Source organism: Pogoniulus pusillus, chromosome 11 (genome assembly GCF_015220805.1).
Source record: "Pogoniulus pusillus isolate bPogPus1 chromosome 11, bPogPus1.pri, whole genome shotgun sequence".
NCBI lineage: Eukaryota > Metazoa > Chordata > Aves > Piciformes > Lybiidae > Pogoniulus > Pogoniulus pusillus.
Window position 1 is genome coordinate 17,850,699 of NC_087274.1, and position 19,557 is coordinate 17,870,255.

The 19,557-nt window shown below is 59.6% G+C and overlaps 2 protein-coding genes across 4 annotated transcripts; both read right to left on the reverse strand.

Moving 5' to 3' along the window:
* Positions 1–104: 104 nt before the first annotated feature.
* Positions 105–13,618, reverse strand: ADISSP (adipose secreted signaling protein). Of its 2 annotated transcripts, none has more exons than XM_064151246.1 (6): positions 13,532–13,618; positions 11,564–11,657; positions 7,682–7,824; positions 4,644–4,782; positions 1,323–1,445; positions 105–819 (listed from the first exon to the last, which is right to left on the reverse strand). In XM_064151246.1, the coding sequence occupies exons 2-6, from the start codon at positions 11,580–11,582 to the stop codon at positions 719–721; spliced, it is 525 nt and encodes a 174-aa protein (XP_064007316.1). In that variant the 5' UTR covers positions 11,583–11,657; positions 13,532–13,618; the 3' UTR covers positions 105–718. The 2 variants fall into 2 exon arrangements, with proteins under 2 accessions (XP_064007316.1, XP_064007315.1); XM_064151245.1 differs by having other exon boundaries at positions 7,682–7,827.
* A 1,135-nt stretch (positions 13,619–14,753) lies between these two features.
* Positions 14,754–19,022, reverse strand: SPEF1 (sperm flagellar 1). 2 transcript variants are annotated; one of them, XM_064151805.1, is made up of 7 exons: positions 18,877–19,022; positions 18,637–18,748; positions 17,441–17,576; positions 16,424–16,463; positions 16,118–16,181; positions 15,803–15,914; positions 14,754–15,117 (listed from the first exon to the last, which is right to left on the reverse strand). In XM_064151805.1, the coding sequence occupies exons 1-7, from the start codon at positions 18,977–18,979 to the stop codon at positions 15,016–15,018; spliced, it is 669 nt and encodes a 222-aa protein (XP_064007875.1). In that variant the 5' UTR covers positions 18,980–19,022; the 3' UTR covers positions 14,754–15,015. The 2 variants fall into 2 exon arrangements, with proteins under 2 accessions (XP_064007875.1, XP_064007874.1); XM_064151804.1 differs by having other exon boundaries at positions 17,420–17,576.
* Positions 19,023–19,557: the final 535 nt, after the last annotated feature.

Here is a 19,557-nt window from a genome sequence, read left to right on the forward strand (position 1 = left end):
TCCTGGAGGAGAACCAAGCTGCAGCCCCTTCTCAGCAGAATTTATTGTCTCCCCTTGGTATTTTATACTTACCCCCTTCCCAGACAGACACAGAGGTGCAGATATAGAGATCTATATATATTTATTTATACATATATATATAGGCACAGAAAGCCTCCTGGTGCTTCCCAAACAGCCACTTCTGGTCCTTACTGGGGGGAGAAAAAAAAAAAAAAAAAAAAAAAAAACAAAAACAAAGAAGCCACCTGGAAGGAGACCAAGGTGCTGGCTGCCACACAAGGACATGGACACAGGGACATGGCCACTCAACTCCCCTCACACACCACACACCTCTCCCAGGCCCCACACCCCAGGAGGCAACATTTCACCCTGGGGCTGGGGGGAGCTGGTTTAGCTCCCCCTACCAAAGTCCTCTCTCCTGGGGAGGAAAGCGAGAGGAAAGCAGCAATAGAGGCTGGAGGCAGCAAGCAGTTGGCGGGGGGGGGTGTTTCCTGCTGCACCAGCATTTGAGGTGACCTCCACCACCTCTCCAACCATGCCAGTGGGGGGGGGACAAGCCGAGGAGCAGCAGCAGCAGCCTGTACCCCAGAGCTGCAGCCCCTGGGACCTGCTGAGATCATGAGGAGAAGGTTGAGGGGAAGTGTGGGGAGGGGGGATGTTGTTTTTTGTCTCTTCGTCCTCAGGAGCCGTTGGGGGGAGGTGGGGGGCAGGAGCGGGTCTAGTCGAAGCCGTGCCAGTCGCTCTGCTCCGAGTCGTACTCCAGCTCGGCGCCCACGCAGCGCACTCCGTCCAGCAGCATCGGCGTGCCGTGGTGCCGGTCTGCGGGACACCAGGGGGCAGTGACAGCAGGGCCAACACGCCTGGCCCGAGGCTGCCCCCTCCCGGGACTCGTTTCACCGTTTGGAGAGCCTCTCCGGGGAGTTCGGAGGCTCGCCGGTGCTTGCCCGCCCTCCCTCCCACGCCCCCGACACAAGGGATGGCGGCACCCAGCAGACGGTGCCACCCTGTTCCCTAGGTCGGCGGTTGTTGCCCTCGCAAGGTTCAGCCCCCTCGGATGTCAAGGCTCAGGTGCTGTAGCGCTCGAGGTGCTGGCACACAGTGAGGTAGCAGGGTGGTGCTGGCAGGGCAGTGCAGTGCCCCGGGGACACACAGGGAGCATCCCTGGCTCTCCAGAAGCAGCAGAAAGCAGCAGCAGGTCTGCAGCCGAGACTGCCAGAGCTTCCCGTCGCTGGCTGTGCTGAGAAGGAATTGCTGCTCCAAATCCAAGGAACTGGCCAAGACTCCCCCCACCCTGCTGCCCACTGGCATTAGCAGACCCTTACCCATGACACGCGCTTGAACCACGACCTTGACTGAAGCACCTTCGCTGGTCTCACTGGCCAGGACCATCTCCTCCTTCAGGACACCCTCCCTGTGTGCTGTGTACTCACACTTCACACTGTAACCTGGAAACAGAGACAATCTGAGAGCTGGGTTTCAGCTGCCTCCACCCTTCCTGCCCTGCCTGCATCTGGAGCAACACCAGCGCAAGCCCTGCTGGGCTCTCTCCCCAGCCTGTGCCTCAGTTTCCCCACCTAGAAGGCAGAGAAGGATGCTGAGCCCAAGTGAAGCACAAAAAAACAACTTTGTGGAGATGCAGTGGAGCTTCCCAGCACTGACCTGAGAACAGCCCCCAGCTTCCTCAGCTCACAAGGTTTGTGCTGTAGACCCTTCCCCAGCTTGACTGCCCTTCTCTGGACACACTCCAGCACCTCAATGTCCTTCTTGGAGTGAGGGACCCAAAATTGCCAGGTTTTGCTCCTCACAGGGCAGAAGGGACATGGAAAGACCTCCCCCGGAGCCTCCATCTCAGTGGGAGTGAAGGTTGACCCTAGCCTTAGGTGTCCCCCACCAGTGCAGAGACAGAGCTGGCAGGGCTGAGGGAGGTGACTGCTTTTGATGTGAAGACAAAAAGCTCAATGTATAAATAAAAGAGAAGCAGAAGGTGGAACCAGCTCAGCACAGCCTCCAGGCCAAAGCCCTCTTCAGCAGAGGGCTGAGGAGCTGGAGGGGAGCAGGCGCAGGAGCCCAAGGGGAGCTGAGGGCTGGGAAATGCTCTTCTGTGCTCAGATCTGGCAGCTCCACCTGCAGCGGGGATGAAAGGTTGTACCTCGCAGGCAGGAAAAGGAAGTTCTGAGCTCCTTATCTCCATCCCACGCTCACCTGGGGCCCTTCTGTCGCTGTGTGTGTGCCAGATCACGTCCCCAGTCACCAGCCTTGCTGTGGCTGTCACCACAGCCAGGAGCCTGGCACCATGTTCTGCCCAGGCTGGGCAACCCCAGGGCTGGATTTGGCCCACGGCCGGGCAAATCTGGCAAGCTCCATCCCTGCCTGCAGCTGAGGATGTGGGAAGCAGAACCCTGAGAGGGGAGCCTCAGCTGGCACCAGGACCCCAAGGACCTTGGGGACAATGCTGTGAGGCATCAGCCTCCTCTGGGTGCCACCGGAGCTGCTCAGGGTCCCCAAAGGGCTCCTTTTCCCGATGCCTGGCCCCATGCCCAGGCTGAGGTGCCAGCCTGAGGTGGGAAGCTTCAAGGAAACAAAGCTTAAGTGCTCTGCTGGGCCAGGGCCAGCAGCAGCACGGGAAGAGCCACAGCCTGTCCCTGCCAGCCACTGCCCTGCTCCTGGGAGGGGACACAGGAGAGCCACAGCCCGGCAGAGCCTTAAGAGACAGGCAGGCAGGAACAACATCCATCGGCTGCTTGTCAACTACTGGAGCTGCTGGCACAGGACCAAGGTGCTCCAAGACATTCTGCAGCCCACTCTGTGGACCCTGTGTCCCCAAGATGGGTGTCACCAAGCTGAGGGTGGCACTCAGCTGGCGCAGCCACCCTGCACAGCCTCACGGATGTGCCAGTGGCAAATTGACCCTGGACCAGGGGTTGGTGCTTTTTGAAGCAAACTCTGGCCCCATCCTTGTCCCTATCTCCACCTCCCTGGGGTCTCTGCTCCACTCAGAGCTGCTCTCCACCTTCCACCTCCCAGACTCAGCTGAAACCAGCAGCAGACTGAGGCAAACTGGGGACCAAAGAGCATTTAATGATGAGTTACGGAGGGACATGGGACTGGAACTATAAATGTGGGGCTGGGCACAGGCTGACCGAAGTAAAGAGGGAAGAGCATCCAGCAGGACCACCAGCCCTGACTCCAAGGGGCTCCCAGTATGGACTGGATTGGGACTGAGCTGCCACGACATGGCACAGACCACAGCCCAAGCTGCCTCTGCTTCTGTTTCAGGATGTTCTTCTCCAAGACAGGAGAATTAGCAGACAGCTGGAGGCAGACAGAGAGGTGACCTCCCCTCAGCTCCAGCCTCCTCTTCAGGCAGCCCCTCGGTGTGGGCAAGGAGCAGACAGAGCCAGAGCTAAAAATACCAAACATGTCTGGGCTCTGAGACACCACAAAAGCTGCTCCTCCAGCGGGCAGGGCAGGGCTGGGCATCTCCAGGGAGGTGTGGTGGAAGCACAGATCCCTGTTTCATGGAGCAAAGCTCTCTGAGGCAGAGCTGCTGGGGTAGGACCAAAGTCAACCTCATCAGCTTGTCCCCAAAGCCCCGTGGGATGGGGACAGCCTGATCAGCCTGCTCAGGGGGAAGGATGAGACCCATGGAATCATTTAGGTTGGAAAAAGACCTCCAAGAGCATCGGATCCAACCCCTAACCCAGCACTGCCAAGTCACCACTGAAACATGGCCCTCGGCACCACAGCTACACAGCTCCGACACCCCTGCAGGGATGGGGACTCTGTCACTGCCCTGAGCAGCTTGGGCTAAGCCTTGACAACTCTTTCCATGAAGAAATTGTTCCTCAGGTCCAACCTAAACCTTCCCTGGGGTAACTTGAGGATGTTTCTCCTTTTCCTATCACTTGTTCCTTGGGAGGAAAGACCAACCCCCACCTGGCTCCAGCCTCCTTTCAGGGAGCTGTAGAGAGCCAGAAGGTCTCCCCTCAGTCTCCTTTTCTCCAGGCTGAACAACCCCAGTTCCCTCAGCTGCTCCTCACAAGATTCGTGCTTCAGACCCTTCTCCAGCTTCACTGCCCTTCTCTGGACACACTCCAGCACCTCTTGGAGTGAGGGGCTCAAAACTGAGCCCAGGACCTGAGACTGGTCTCACCAGTACCCAGTAGAGCAGGACGATCCCTGCCCTGTGCCCACTGGCCACACTATTGCTGACACAAGCCAGGCTCCAGGTTTGGAAAGCACTTTGGATGACACTCACCTTTTGAGGTCACATCATACCCACTATAACATCCACCCCTGGGGGCTGTCAGGGGGCTCTGGCCTCTGCAAGCAAGAGGAATCATCCCCATTCCCAACAAGGGCTCAGCCCAGAACCAGAGAGGCTGCCAGCTGCTTCCCACCCCACAGAATCACTTAGTTCATGCTCCCTACGTGGCCCAGCATGAACCAGATTCCCCTTGCCACCCCTCAAGGGCACTTAGAGAGGGTACCTCTGGGTCTGGCACCCACCACAGGCACCCATTGAGTGCACCCAGTGGTGGGAAGTACCCATCTCACTGGATGGAAGCATGGGCAGGGGCTGGGAGCCAGCACAGCAACCACTGCGGGGACAAAGGGGGCACAAAGAGGGGGGCACATCTTACCTTCTGGCACGGGAGTGACGCTGATGACTCGGAGGTTGGGGTTAGGGAGGGGGAGAGCGCAGATGTCCTTCCCCAGCCTCTGCACCAGGGGCAGGAGGAAGCTGATCTCATACTTGTGGAGGATCTTCAGGAATCCCACCTGCAGGGGGAGGAGGAGGAACAGTCAGTGGGAGTCAAAACCATGCCTCAGGTGGGCATTGAGCCACACGGTGGTACTCCCATGCTGCCATCTGCCATCATCCCATCCAACCCCAGAGGCAGGGACTCGCCAGGCACCCCAAGAACCCGGGGTGAGGTGAGTGGGCAGCAGCTGGTGGGGGCCATTTCCAAAACAATGAGGGGAGGGGGGAGGAATGCTAACAAATGTATCTCTTTTGGCTGCACAAGCAGCCAAAGTGACCAGATTTGGGCAGAGCCCTGGGAACAATGACCCTTGGCTGCTGCAGGAGCACAGAACACTTTTCCCAGCCTTTGGCTGCTGCTCCTGCTCTCCAGAAGCCAAGATGATTCCCAGAGCATGCCTGCAAATGTCATTGTGTCCACTGCTGTGATGGAAAGCAGAAGCCTCTGGGAGCTCGCTGCTTCCAGAGCAGGATCTGTCTCCATCCAGCTCAGAAAAAGCCATTTTGGGAAGGGAGCAGCCAGGTCCCTGCCCGCTGCGAGGCTCCGGATCTGCAGACAGCCCGGAGCAGAGCCAGGATCTGGCCTGACCAAGAGGACAATCCCCTTCCTGGGGATGAGCTGCTGGCTCTGCCTTGCACACGTGCTCCAAGCTGCACCTCAACCACCACAGGAAAACATATAAGACACACACACATGTATATATACACGTTAGAAGAGAGGTTGGACCAGATGATCTTTGAGGTCCTTCCAACCTGGGATTCCACCATTCCATCCGTACACACCCAGACACAAAACACATGTCCTGTGCTTGCACCTTCCTGGCCATGAGCAGCTCCAAGGCATCACTGCAACACAGGAACTAACAGAAAGGACAACCATGGAATCATGGAATCATTTAGGTTGGAAAAGATCTTTAGGATCAAGTCCAACTCTTACCCCAGTGCTGCCAGGGCACCACTGAACCAGGGCCCTCAGTGCCGCTTCTGCACAGCTTTGAAACCCCTCCAGGGATGGGGACTCCACCACTGCCCTGGGCAGCCTGGGCCAGGCCTTGACAACCCTCAAGGGTAAGAAATTGTTTTTTGTGTCCAAGCTAAACCTCCCCTGGTACAACTTGAAGCTGTTTCCTCTCATCCCATCACTTGTTCCTTGAGAGAGGAAATCAACCCCCACCTGGCTCCAGCCTCATCACAAGGGGCACTTCCTTATTGTAAGAGTCCCAGAGCACTGGCACAGACTCCTCAGAGATGTTGTGGAGGCTCCTTCTCTGGAGCCTTTCAGGGCCTGTCTGGATGTGTTCCTGTGTGACCTGAGCTAGATTGTATGGTGCTGCTCTGGCAGGGGGGTTGGACTGGATTTGCTCTTTGGGTCCCTTCCAACCCCTGATATCCTGTGATCCTTTCAGGTCACAGGGTTCTCAGGATGATAGATAGTGAAAGGAGCCATTTTTGTGTAACAGAATCCCAAAATCCCAGCACAGTGGGGATTGGAAATGACCTCTGGAGATCACCTCATCCAACCCCCCTGCTAAAGCAGGAGACCCACAGAAGCTTGCCCAGGATCACAACATCCAGGCAGGTTTGGAACCGCTCCAGAGAAGGAGACTCCACAGCTTCTCTGGGCAGCCTGCTCCAGCAGAACCCTCACAGCAAAGGAGAAAGCTTTTGGGAAAGAAAACATTCCTCACGCCCAACTTAAGGCCACAGAAAGATGTTTGGTGAACAGCCCTTAAGAACCTTTACACCACAGAGGACACAATGAGAGTCTCCTCCTGCCTCTGAAACACACAGCAGGGCGCAGGTTCTGCGTGGTTAATCGTGCCCTTGGCATGCTGAGGTGGGCAGGGTGGCAGGTGGGCTGGCAGTGCCAGGGAGGAACAAGCAGTTCCCCCCATCAGCGAGGCACGTGCAGTGCCGGTGTGCCCACAGCACGCTGCATGGCACGGGAGGGAAAAATAATAACAACCACCCACAGGCTGGCAATTGCTAAGCAATCCAGCACCGTTTTTAGGGCCATCACCCATCATCCATCATCACTGACTCAGAGCTGGGGGGGGGCGCTCAGAGCACTCTGCAATGCCACAGCAACCCCTCTGCTCTCCCAGGAGGGTACTTCTTGGGTGTTGGGATGGAGGAGCTGGCATCGTGCAGGTTGAAATGGGCACTAAAGCAGCTCCAGGCAGAGGATTTGCTCCTCCACGTCACTGCCAGGTGCTCATCTTGCACCCAGACCCTGGTGGCAACCTGCTGCGTGGAGCCAGTAGCTCACACTCATGTCTGCAAACCCACCAGGATGAGACAGGAGCTGTCACTAAAGATGGTTCCCTGTCCCCACTGCCATTATCAGCCCTGGCATAGTTAGGTAGCTTGAACCCAAACCAGCAGTTCTCCCACAGCCACAGGCACCCCAGACTGTTGGATCTGGCCCCACAGCCCCACAAACACTGCACAGATCCAGGCAGCAGCAAGACAGGCAGAGGGGACTCCCTCAGCTGGCCCCAAACTTGTCCCCCTGTCTGGCAGAGGTTGGATGCAGCCACAGGAACCAGATGCTAAATGGGCAAATCCAGAGCCAAGTATCCAGATGCCCTCGTGAGCATCACAGCTGCCCATGGAGAAGGACCTGGGTTCTTGGGGTGCTCCCAGGACCTGTGCCAGTATGCCAGGGAGTTAACAGGGCCAGAACCCCCCCGCCTCAAACCTGAGAACTGGAACAGAGATGGAGCAATGCCCAGAGATGCAGCAGTGGCAGCCTCCCTGGAGCTGCTGCCCATAGCTCAGGGGCCTCAACCGGGCAGCTCTAGGGAGGTAGAGCCACTCCACAGAGCCACAAGCACAGACCCAGCCCCACTGCTGGCTGCAGGGACAGGCCAAGGCGGCAAGAGGACCCTCCTCCTGGTTCCCCCAGGTGCCCACCTTGACGAGGAAGCTGCCATCCTTGTCCTGCGTCACCATCACGGCCGAGTCGTGGAGCTTCTCATCGAAGTGGACGTGGCCGTGAGCGCCCTCGGCCAGCTGGCTGGGGGCGAAGCGCACAGCGCCCCCCTTGGCCTTGCTGCCTGCTGGGGAGGAGAGGAGAGGACAGAGTCCAGGTGTAACATCCTGCCTGCCCGGTACAAGGCCCCTCTGGCCCCAGCCCGCGTCCCTCTGCGTGCCCCAGTGCAGAACCAAGGCTGGAGCACTGTTGGTCACAGAGGGCTCCAGTTTCCCCCTCCTCTCATTCCAAAACCACCCAGCAGCACCAGCTGGGAAGTGGCACAGGGGACACTGGTGGCCAGCAGGCACAGTGAGTCTTCCAAGCATGGAAGAGTGTATGGGGACCTGCCAACAAACAATGTTCCGGGGGTCCCATCTGTCCCCAGGGCTCAGCAGTGTGTGCTCACTCTCAGCACAGAGGAGCAGGGTAAGTGGAGATGTGGGCTGGAGACAACACAGGGACAAGGACAAGGGGAAGGACAGCTTCCTACATGGCCCAGGGTGCTGGGCAGAGCTCCAGGGCTGTCCCAGGGTGTCAGGCAGAGCTCCAAGGCTGTCCCAGGGTGCCGGGCAGGGCTCCAAGGCTGTCCCAGGGTGTCGGGCAGGGCTCCAAGGCTTGCCAGCCTGTTGCAGAGCAAACCCCAGAGGAACCCAAATGTGCCACTGTCCTGTAAGGACAAGCACCTGCCTGGGGGCACCGAGGTCCCCACGGGTGGTGGGAGCCCACACAGAGGCAGAAACAGCGTGGGTGTTTTCACGAGCATCTTTGCAATCAGCTCCCTGTGGGCTTCTAGGGAAAATCAGCCTCTCACCGAGGCACAGAATCACCTGATCGGAGAAGACCTCAAGAACACCGAGTCCAATCACCACCTGACATCTCCCTGTGCACAGAACATGCCCCTGACATCTGCTGAACCCCTCCAGAGATGGGGACTCCACCATTGCCCCAGGCAGCCTAATCCAGCGCCTGATTACCCTTTCAGTGAAGAAATTGTTCTTCATGTCCAGCCTAACTCCCTCCTGGTGCAGCTTGAGGCCATTTCCTCTCATCCTGTTGCTTGTTCCTTGGGACAAGAGGCCAAACCTTACCTGATTCCAACCTCCTTTCAGGGAGCCGTAGACAGCCAGAAGGTCTCCCCTCAGCTGAACAACCCCAGGTCCCTTAGCTGCCCCTCACAAGCCCTTGTGCCCTAAACCCTTCACCAGCCTCACTGCCCTGTTCTGCACATGCTCCAGCACCTCAGTGTCCTCTGCTCCTGGAAGCAGCCCAGGAAAGCCCCAGTCCGGTGGCCGATGGCATCCATCTGGCAGCAGCCGGGAGCAGCCTGCTGCCGCCTCCTCCTCACAGAAAGGGCTCTTTGTGCCAGGCTGGGCACGCTGGGCTGCCATGAGCGGGCATTGTTCAGCCAGGGCATCTCAGCACAGATCCCTGCCCTGCACGCAGCAAGAGGCTGGGCAAAGGGATGCAGGTAGGACCCTCCTCACCAAAACACAAGCAGCTCCCAGTACCCTCTCTCCAGCATGGAGCACAGCCCCACAGAGCCCTTATGGGCAGGGTGAGCCCAGGAGTGTGCATGGATCCTGCACACCAGCCGGGAGCTGCGGTGCTGGGCAAAGCCCAGCCTGTGGTTGCCACTGGAGGAGTCAAACCCTGACCACTGCCAGGAGACAGGTGAAGGAAATCCCAAACGTGCCCAGCAGATCCTCAGACTGATGCATGTGGAACCCTTGGGAGAGGAGGTCAGAGGAAAGGAAGGTGGCAGCCAGGCTCTGTGGGCAGCTGTCCCAGGAAGCAGCTGCCCCAGGAATGGGGTCACCCCCTGGCACACATCCCAGTGACCCTGGGAAGGCTGCACTGTGCCATGACCCCAGCCCAGCTCCCACAGGGCAGGGTGGAAGTGGCATGAAAACCTCATTGTGGGCTAAATGAGTGTCCTGCATGCACCCAGCAGCACGGAGAGGCACAGGCAGGGATACAGGCAGCAAATTATAGGATTGCAGAATAGCAGAATCAGTCCGGGTTGGAAGGGACCAAAAAGATCATCCAGTTCCGACCTCCCTGCCATAGACAAGGACACCTCACACTAGATCAGAGTGTCCAGAGCCTTACCCGGCCTGGCCTTAAACACCTGGCTTTCACCACCTCCCTGGGCAACCCACTCCAGGCTCTAGCCACTCTCACGGTGAAGAACCCAGAGCCGCTGTGGTTTACCTTGAGCCCCACCACAGTCACAGCAGGAGGGTCACCAGGACCTGTCAGACCCTGTACAGTCAGTATGCCAGCAGTCAGGCTGGTGCCACGCTCTCCAGGCACCCAGGGCGTGTGTTTGGGGATCCCACATCACATCGTGGGGGATCCGTGGGGGCGATGCACACCTCAGCAACAATCACAAGCCCTGGAAGCAGATGCCACCTTCAGAGCCACCACACACACCCCAAAACGAGGTTATCACCCCGCAGTGAAGGTAGAGCTGAGAGCAGGGAAGCACCTGGGGAGCCCAAGGTATCCAGAATCAATGTTCCCTCCTCACTGCCCCTAGCCCCTCTCCTCCACACTGCTGGGCACAAGGCAGCCCAGAGCTGGCAACCAGCCTGCCCTTTGGCATTGCCACCGAGGGACTACTCGTCTGGCCCTCATGCCAGCGGGGAAGCCAGAGGATGCTTCAGCAGCGGCTGGAGAAAGGAATCCCCAGCATGGAGCTGTCCCACATCCCCCCGGCAGCGGGGAAGGAGCCGCAGAGGCCAGAGCTGTGGCCGGGCACACAAAGGGAGACACAATCACGCCCAGCAGCAGCACAAAGAGTCTCCTCCGTCTTTGTCTCGGCACGGCGGAGAGCCGAGAGCTACTGCCGCAGGGCACCTCGGGCCAGCAGCCTTTCGGGGTCCCCTCCCGGGCACAAACAAAGCCTGGCACAGCCAGAACCTTTTGGAGCCTGCTCCCAGCACAGACAAAGCTCAGCACCGACAGAGCCTTTCAAGGTTCCCTCCCAGCACCAAAAAAAGCCCCCAGCTCCCTGAGTCAAACACTGCCAGAGGCTTTTGGGGGCTCCTTCCAGCACAAAGTACCTAGGTCCCCGAGCCTGACGCTGCCAAAGCCTTCTGGAGTCCCCTCCCCAGGAGTCTGGTATTGCCAGAGCCTTTCCAGGAGGCAGATGGGGTCCGGAAAGGGCCAGAAGCATGCCAGCAGCACCCAGCACCCAGAGCCTCCGGTGCCAGGGCTTGCCTCGATCACAGCAGTGGGGACCGCGGCTAAGCAGTGCCAACAGCACCCCACCGGAGCCCCCGCCCCTCCACAAGTTCCCTCAGTGAGTGCTCATTGGCAACTTGCAGCAGAAAAACAGCAGCAAAGTCGCCCCAGCCCTGTCCCCACACTATAGGCTCCATAGCTCGACTGCTCCCTGGGCACAAAGCAGGCTGCTCCAGGCAGCCTTTGCATCCCTGGCTGTGGGTAGAGGGACTCCCAGAAGGGCTAAGGGAACCCCCCAGCAGGAACACGGGACCCTCTAGAAGGGCCACAGGCAGAGGGAATCCTCCAGCAGGGACACAGGACCCCCCTGGTGGGGCCATGTGCAGAAAGAGCACCCTAACAGGGGGACATCAGTCCCTAGCAGGACCATGGGCAAAGGGAACCCCCTCTCAAGGCCATGCGACCCCCCCCCTCTAGCAGGGACATGGGAAGAGAGACTTCCTCAGCAGGATCACAGCAGAGAGGCTTCACCAGGAAGGAGCATCAAAAGTGCAGCCTGGCCCCACATCACAGCAAGGAGTCCAGGAGGGGGCAAGAAGGGGTGGGCAAGCAGAAGGGGGATGCCAGGAACTCACCCTTGCTGGCCGTAGCCATGTGTCCCTGCAGTAGTTGTCCTTGTGGGAAACTTCAAAGGCAGGGGCAGGAGGCCATCGTCCGAGGCCACCGGAGCTGGGGAGGGAACGGGCAGGGTTAGGCAGCGCAGGCAGAGCCCAGGAGGGCGACAGCTGGCTCCGGCTGGGTGCCAGGGCCAGCCGAGCACCCCGGACACGGCGGCACCATACGGCTGCAACTCCAACACTGCTCCGGTACAGACCTCCCAGGGAGGAGCCTGCCGGCAGCTCCTCGCCTTTGGGCAGCGGCAGGCAACGTGCCAGAGCTTGCGCCCAGCACCGTGCCGAGCTGTGATGAGTTCAGGCAGAGCAGGATGGGCAAAAGCCCCTCTGCCTGCTCCACCATGAGACCCAGCCAGCTCCAATTCCTGCTCTGCCAGCCCTGAGGGATGCCAGGGAAAGAGAGAGGATTTGCACCCAGGACAAGACCACCGTGTCGCCTGCAGCAAGCCGAGTGTGCCCTGTGCCTCAGTTTCCCTCCCTGAAAAGACTCCAGTAGCCATCATGCCAAGCCCTAATCTGGGGGAGCCTCTACTGGCTGTCAGCAATGGCCCAGATCCCAAACCCAGACTCACCTCAAGCCCCTTTGCACAGGCCTGATGCTGACTCTCAGGAAAACAGGATCCCCTTCCCAGCATCCTGAGCCTCAGGGCTGGGGAACCACTGGGGCTGGACTGGGGGTGAGAGGGCTCACCTTTTGCCTATGCTTTTTTAGCTTCCACCAGGAGCTTTGGCGTCTGACACCTCAAAGATCCCTTTGATGGAAGCTGAGGCTTAAACCTCCACCCTGGGGCTCACCCAGACCCAAAGGAGTTTGGGGGAAGGGCAGGGGAGTAAAACAAAGTGGTAACACCTATGGGCACCTGGCCCCACCACTGCTAACCCCAGTTCCATCACCAAGCCCCCAAGAAACACAGCAGCGGGAGGCAGGTGTCCAAAACAGCCCTGTCAGCAGCCCAGCCTGCCGAGCACAGGGAAAATCATGGGGAAAAGCATCAACAGTTTCAGCTCTAGGGGAGAACAGCATAAAAAGCAGCAAAGCTGAAAGGACGAGAAGCCTCTGCAGCATACAGGGAGTGACAGATCCTTGCCATGGCCCCCATACCCTGGGTGCTGCTACCCAAAGATGAGAGGATCCAGCCTGGAAAAGATCTCAGGATCTTGGGATGCTTAAAGAGATGTGCTGGGAACACCAAAAGGCGTTCGCGGGAAGCAGGAGGAGACTCCGAGCCGGGGTGCGGTTCCCCAAGGAGAGCTGCAGCAGGGTGCACGACCCCAGTGGCACCCAAGCTGGAGGGAAGGAGTGGGAACAGTGTGAAGACCGGGATGGGCACCAGCAGAGGTGAACGGGAGGCCCACGGACTACCCGTGCCCTTGAGGGGGTCAAGACACCTTCTTCGTCTGCAGACCCTTGGTGGTGAGCACACCACAGGTCCCATCAGCAGCCCCACGCCAGCACCGCGGGTGGCGGGTCCCTAGCGCTCAGCTCACTCGCGAGGCTCCCCAGTACCCCGAGGCCGGGCAGCGACAGTGCTGCCGCCCGCCTCTGCCCCCCCACCTCCCCGCTCCGAACGGCACTGGATGGCCCAAATCTGCCGCCGCCATCACCCGCGTGGCCCCGGTCCTCGTCACGCGTGGGTGTAGGGGTCCCCCTCCCTCCTCCTTGTTTTCACTCCCTGTCCCAGCGCTGCAAGAGAAGACGCAGGGATGGACTCCCAGACTCCTGCACCAGCAACTGGCCCGAGCGGGCGAGCATCCTGTCCCAACCCACCGAGACACCGAGAAACCGGAGATCCCCGCGGGACGGTTATGCCGAAACGGGGCAACGATCCCCCGCAGTCCCCGAAAAGGGGAAAGCCAGAGGGCAGGTGTCCCTCCCCGGCCTCGGCCCCTCCACGGCTCCCCTCGTCCCTCCCTCCCTCCCTCACTCACCCGGGCCAGTGCGTCCCGGTCGCCGTCGCCGCGCTCCCCGCTTCCCACTACCGGGACACGCCTCCCTTCCCTCCCATTGGTCAGGACACACCCCCCTTCCGTCCCATTGGCCCGGTCCCTGAGCGGCCACGCCTTCTGACCACGCCCATCGAGACGGCACCTCCCTGCGGGGGGCGGGGCCTCCCTGCGGGGGGCGGGGCCTCCCTGCGGGGGGCGGGGATTGCGGCCGGAGGGCGCGGCCAAGGCCTGAGGCAGCCAATAGCGGGCGGGCGCGCACGGCTAAAGGGCGCCACGTGTGGGCGAGGGGTGCGTTGCACGACGGAGCGGACTCGGCGGCCCCCCCCACGGCCGACCCCCTGGGCGAGGCGGTTGCCGTGGCAACATGTTATTGATCAGATTTTGGTGTTCAGCCCCAAATTTCCGAGTCTGGCCGGGCTGTGACGCACCTCGTGTCGCGCTGGGGCCTCGGCCGGCGTTTGGAGATGCAAAGTGAGGGAAATCCTCCCAAATCATCATTTTCCAGACAACACAGCAGCAAAACTCACCCCAAAAAGGGGTTCAGGAAGGACTGTTCCCCGGGAGCAGGAGCCTGTGTATCCCTTTGCCAGGGAGACACAGCACAGGGAGGGGTCACCTCCCTCTGAGGGGCCAGCAAGCGATGGAGGGAAACGGGCGCCAGAAAGTGGAGGGTGGGAAAGGTGCCTGGGGCAGGTCCCACCGGGAGAACGCCACTGGGTCCCTTCCATAAAGCACGTCCACCCGCCTGGGAATAAGCGGGGGGAGGCACTGGGGACCTCTAGGCAGCCGGGAGCTGTCCCCATCGGGAGCAGGGTCAAGGGAGAGCAGGCAGGGCTGTGTCACACTAACATGACATGGGACAATCTGGGTTCTAGGCTGACCCCCCCCAGCTTGTCCTGCATCCTCCTGCAGGCTCCAGCCACAGCCTCCAGATGACAGAACACTTAAAACGCCAGGATTTTGTTCCCAGGCTTCCAGTCCCAGCTGCAGTGTCATCTTCAGCACACGGCTCAGCCCCTCTGCCAGGACACGCCTTGGAAAAAACATCTGGGTTTGACCCTAAAAAGGCCACAGGTGACCTTGGTGAGGTGACAGTCACAGGCATGTGAGCAGTGTCAGGTTGGGACTCAGCCCAGCTGTCCCCAAGGAGGTCTGTATGCCCAGGCATGGATTTTCTCAGAGATTACAAAAAAACACAAAGAGATTTGGGTAAGAGATTAAATTCCAGCATCTGCCAGCACAACATCTTCCCCAGCCTGGGCAGCTGAGCAGTGACACCACACTGCCACCAACAGCAATCTCTGAGGTGGGCACAATGTCTCTGTTTCTGAATCTGCCACCTCTGGTCCTTGAGAGTCCATCCTGTGAACCAGGGCAACTGAGAGGCACTGGGATGGCTCCTTCCAGCTCAGCAGGAGGTCTCACAGGTGGGAGAGGTGAGGCTGGCAGTACGGGGGGTCGTCTCACTACCGGTGGCACTGGGCTTGGAGTCGACGGCTGAGGTCATCTATCCGCACGTTCTTGAGCTGCAGCAGCTGCTCCAACCTTGCCACCTTCAGCTGCAGGATCTGAAAAGAGACCCCCAGACTCCTGAGATAGGTTTTGGAGCTCATCCATCCACCCTAGAGAGGTTCTGTGAGGAGCAGGAAGGGTCTGCATGACATGGGTAGGGAGCACAGTGAAGGATGGGGCATGCAAGGCCAGACTGATGTGGCTGCTGAGCAGCATCTGCTGTCTAACCACAGGAGAAACTGAGGTAGGAGAGCACCAACACTAGGTTTGGGGTCCCTCTTCCAGCTCCCACAATCAGTGCTTTCCCAAAACACAGCCCAGGAACCCCAGCTCCCCACCAGGATCTGGTGACAACCTTTTTCATCCCAGGTACCTCACAGCATTCCTTCCACTCTTCCAAAACTGTCCATCTGAGAGGTTTTCCAGCAGAAAAGGCTCAGTTTTAGGCAGCCCAGAGCCAGAATTTAATTAAACCCTTGCTTTGCAACCACCCACTGCAGAGGGGCAAATTTAGAGTGCCCAGAGCCTGACTTGAACCCCAGGATGGTCCAGAGACCACATGGAGAATGTTTGTACCAGAGAGTGCCACCAGAACACGTTACAAAGACAAAAGCAGACACGGACATCAATGTCACTGAGCAAATGCTTCTTTAGGTGTCCACCACCATCGCTGGGGAGGCAAAGGGAGTGTGCCTCTGCCCTGGGGCAGTGTTTGGCCACGGTGTGGAAGACTGGGCTCACCTGGATGGTCTCCTGTGCCAGGAGTAGGGCCTGTTCCCTCTCTGCCAGCTGCAGGTGGACATCAGCGCCCTCTGGAGGAGGTTGCACATAGCCATGGTGGCTCTTCTTCAACCTGGACCACGAAAGGAGACAGTGGGACAATAACTGACCCCTGCAGCAAATGCTGCCTGTAGCCCACGGAGCTGTACAGCCCATGGGGCTCACAAACAACCAGCTCCTTCATGTCCTGACCCGCACATGGCACAGGGGAAACCCGTGGGGACTCCCTAAGCTCCATCCCTTGAGAAATGTCCAGGAGGCGTATGTCACCCTTACCCTGCAGCCCTGGCAGACTCCTGGGCACAGCCTCCTCCTGTGCCACCCTTCGCCTTGCAGTAACCTGTGAAAGGCAGCAGTTAGCCACAACCTGTCCAAACAGCTCTGCCCACCCCCACCACAGAAATACTCCCACCTAGCAGTGTTCCTTGTTCCCCCAGTGCTGGCCAGGCTCATCATTTGTGTGGCCCAGCATCAGACGGGGCTCTCTGTGCCCTCTCCAAGGGACCAGTGAGATCACAGCTTGGGGTTTGGACTCAGAGAACCCACAGCACAGCCAAGATGGGACCCTACTGCCCAATGTACCTGTCTCCAGGTAGCTGACCTCTTCCTGTCCACCCAAATCCTGCATGGAGAAGAAGGAAAACACCCCTCAGGCCTGGCCAAAAGCTGTGGACCACTCACCGCCTGCCTCAGTTCAGGTCTGTACCACAGCCACAGCCTTTCCTGTAGCAAATTCCTTTTCCAGAGTCACTGGTAGGGACATCCAGAGCCAAGCCAAGGCTGCGAAGTGAACCCACAGTGGCACAGGGTCACCTTCTTAGGCCTGCCACCCAAGTGGCTCCCAGTGGGGTGCTTCTAACCCAGCTCTGCCCACACAAAGGGCTGCCCTGTCTCAGAAATCTCCACGGTGCTTCCCCATGGAGCTGCAGACAGGAAGACTGTGGAATCACAGAACTGGTTTGTTTGGAGAGGTCTTTAAGGTCATCTAGTCCCACCACTAGCACAGCACTGCCAGGTCACCACTAAACCGTGTCCCTCAGCACCCTATTTACACAGCTTTGAAAACCCTCCAGGGTTGGAGACTCCACCAGGGCTGCACCAGGGCCCAATACAGGGGGACAATCGCTGCCCAGGTCCTGCTGGCCACACCATTGCTGACAGAAGCCAAGATGCTGTTGGCCTTCTTGGCCACCTGGGCACACTGCTGACTGCTGTTCAGCCACCTGCCGACCAGCACTCCCAGTTCCTTTCCCACTGGGCACTTTCCAGCCACTCTTCCCTAAGCCTGAAGCATTCATGGGGTTGTTATGACCCAGTTGCAGGAACCAGCACTTGGCCTTGGTGAATCTCATCCAAATGGCCTTGGTCCACTGTATGGCAGCAAGAATCCCCAGAGAGCAGTGGAAGTGCTCAGGAGGACAGTGATGCCCAGGACAGCTGGAGCTCAATCAATCCCTGTGCTACTGACCACTCTGGGTGTTCACTACCTGCCCTCATCTCCCTCCAGCCCATAGCACACAACACCTGCAAGCAGGACACAGCACACTGGGTGCTACTCTTCCCCCAGGCCCTGCTGACCTGGCCTGTGATGGACACCACCTTGATCTGCTTCTGCCTCTCCTCAATCTTCTGCCGCAGCAGGAGAAGGACCTGCTCCACCGCTCCCGGCCGGCACTGCACCACCTGCTGGACCACATCATCCGGGACAGAGAAGTTCAGCTTGCTCAGCACCTTTCTAAAAGATGAGCCAAATGAGGAGGGCAGGGAGCTGGGCAGCACCTTCACCAAAGCGGGAGTCCTCCTCAAGCTCAAGCTGCCCCTGGTTTATGTTGGAAGGGGCATGTCTCTCCTGTGCTCAGGACTCCAGAGCTGGACCCAGCACTGCAGGTAGGGTCTCAGCGCAGTGGAACAGAGGGGTAAAATCTCCTTCCTTCACCTGCTGCCCATGCTGCTGGGGATGCAGTCCAGAGCACGGTTCGGTCTGGGCTATGAGTGCATGGTGCCTGCTCATGTCCAGCTGTGCACACCCTGGCACCCCTAAGACCTCTGCAGGGCTGCTCTCCAGCCCTTCAGCCCCCAGCCTGCTCTGACACTGGGAGGTGCTCCAGCCCAGGTGCAGGACCTTGCACATGGCTTTCATAGAATCATAGAATCAACCTGTCTGGAAGAGACCTCCAAAATCGTCCAGACCAACCTAGCATCCAGCCCTGTCCAGTCAACTAGACCATGGCACTAAGTGCCTCATCCAGGCTTTTCTTGAACACCTCCAGGCATGGTGACTCCACCACCTCCCTGGGCAGCCCATTCCAATGGCAAATCACTCTCTCTGCCAACAACTTCCTCCTAACATCCAACCTAGTCCTCCCCTGGCACAACTTGAGGCTGTGTCCCCTCGTTCTGTTGCTGGTTGCCTCCAGAAGAGACCAACCCCACCTGGCTACAGCCTCCCTTCAGGTAGTTGCAGACAGCAATGAGCTCTGCCCTGAGCCTCCTCTTCTGCAGGCTGCACACCCCCAGCTCCCTCAGCCTCTCCTCACAGGGCTGTGCTCCAGGCCCCTCCCCAGCTTCATCACCTTTCTCTGGACACCTTCCAGCACCTCAACATCTCTCTTGAATTGAGGGGCCCAGACCTGGACACAGCACTGGAGGTGTGGGCTGCTTTGCTGCACCTCATGCAACTGACATGGCTTCACTTGTCAGGTCAGCCCCTGCCCTGCTGCTCTCCAGCGAAGCCAAACCCGGTGCCACTGCCCGGGCCAGCCCAGAGCTGCCAGCCCAGGGGCGGCAGGGGGTACCTGTTGAGATGGCCCCAGTTGGCAAGCTTCTGCGGCGTGGAGCTCGCGGGCACGTAGCTGTGCAGCTGCACCATGGAGGGGAAGAAGAACTTCACCACCTCGGCTGCGAGCACTGAGGGACGAGAAGAGGAGCTGGGGGCAAAGGCCACCCTGGGACTCCCTACCCCAGGCCCAGGCCCAGTCCCAAGCCCGGCCCGGACCCATGCTAGGCGCCGGTCCGGCCGGACCCCCGAGTCCCACCCCCGTCGCTGAAGTCCCGTGCGATGTTCCTGCGTGGCCGGGACAGGGGCACGGTGTCCAGCCAGCCGTAGAGGGCTCGCAGCTCCGCTCCGCCGCTCGCCATGAAGCCTCCCCGGGCCGGGCCCCGGCCGCGCGTCCGCCGCCATGGCAACGGCAGCGCGGGGCACGCCGGTCCCGCCGCGGCGCCCGGCGGCAGGGCAAGGGCGCAGGCAGAGCCCCGCCGGCGGCGGAGGGGGCCCCTGGGGATCAGCCGGTCCGAGCCCTCTGCGCCAGCAGGGGAGCCACAGCAGCTCGCCCGGCATCAGTGTCCCCTGCCCAGCATCGCAGCGTCCCCTGCCCAGCCTCTCCGGGCAGCCTGCTCCAGGCCCCCTGCGCCTCCTCCGGAAAACAGCAGGGGAAAGGCGCCTGAGACTCCTGAGCGACAGGGGACCTGGGCGTAATGAACAGCTTGGAGATGTCTTGAGGGTCCTGGGAAAGGGCGATCTGCAGGGCAGACATCACAGCTGGGATGGAGACCTTCGCAGAGCAGAGAAGGTTCCCTGAGGTGGACACCACAGCTGGGTTAGACATCTTAACAGATGGGATGGGCACCTCAGCTGGGATGGGCACCTCAGCTGGGATGGGCACCTCAGCTGGGGCAGACACTCCCTGCAAATCCCACCATGGGGCTGCCCCAGTGCC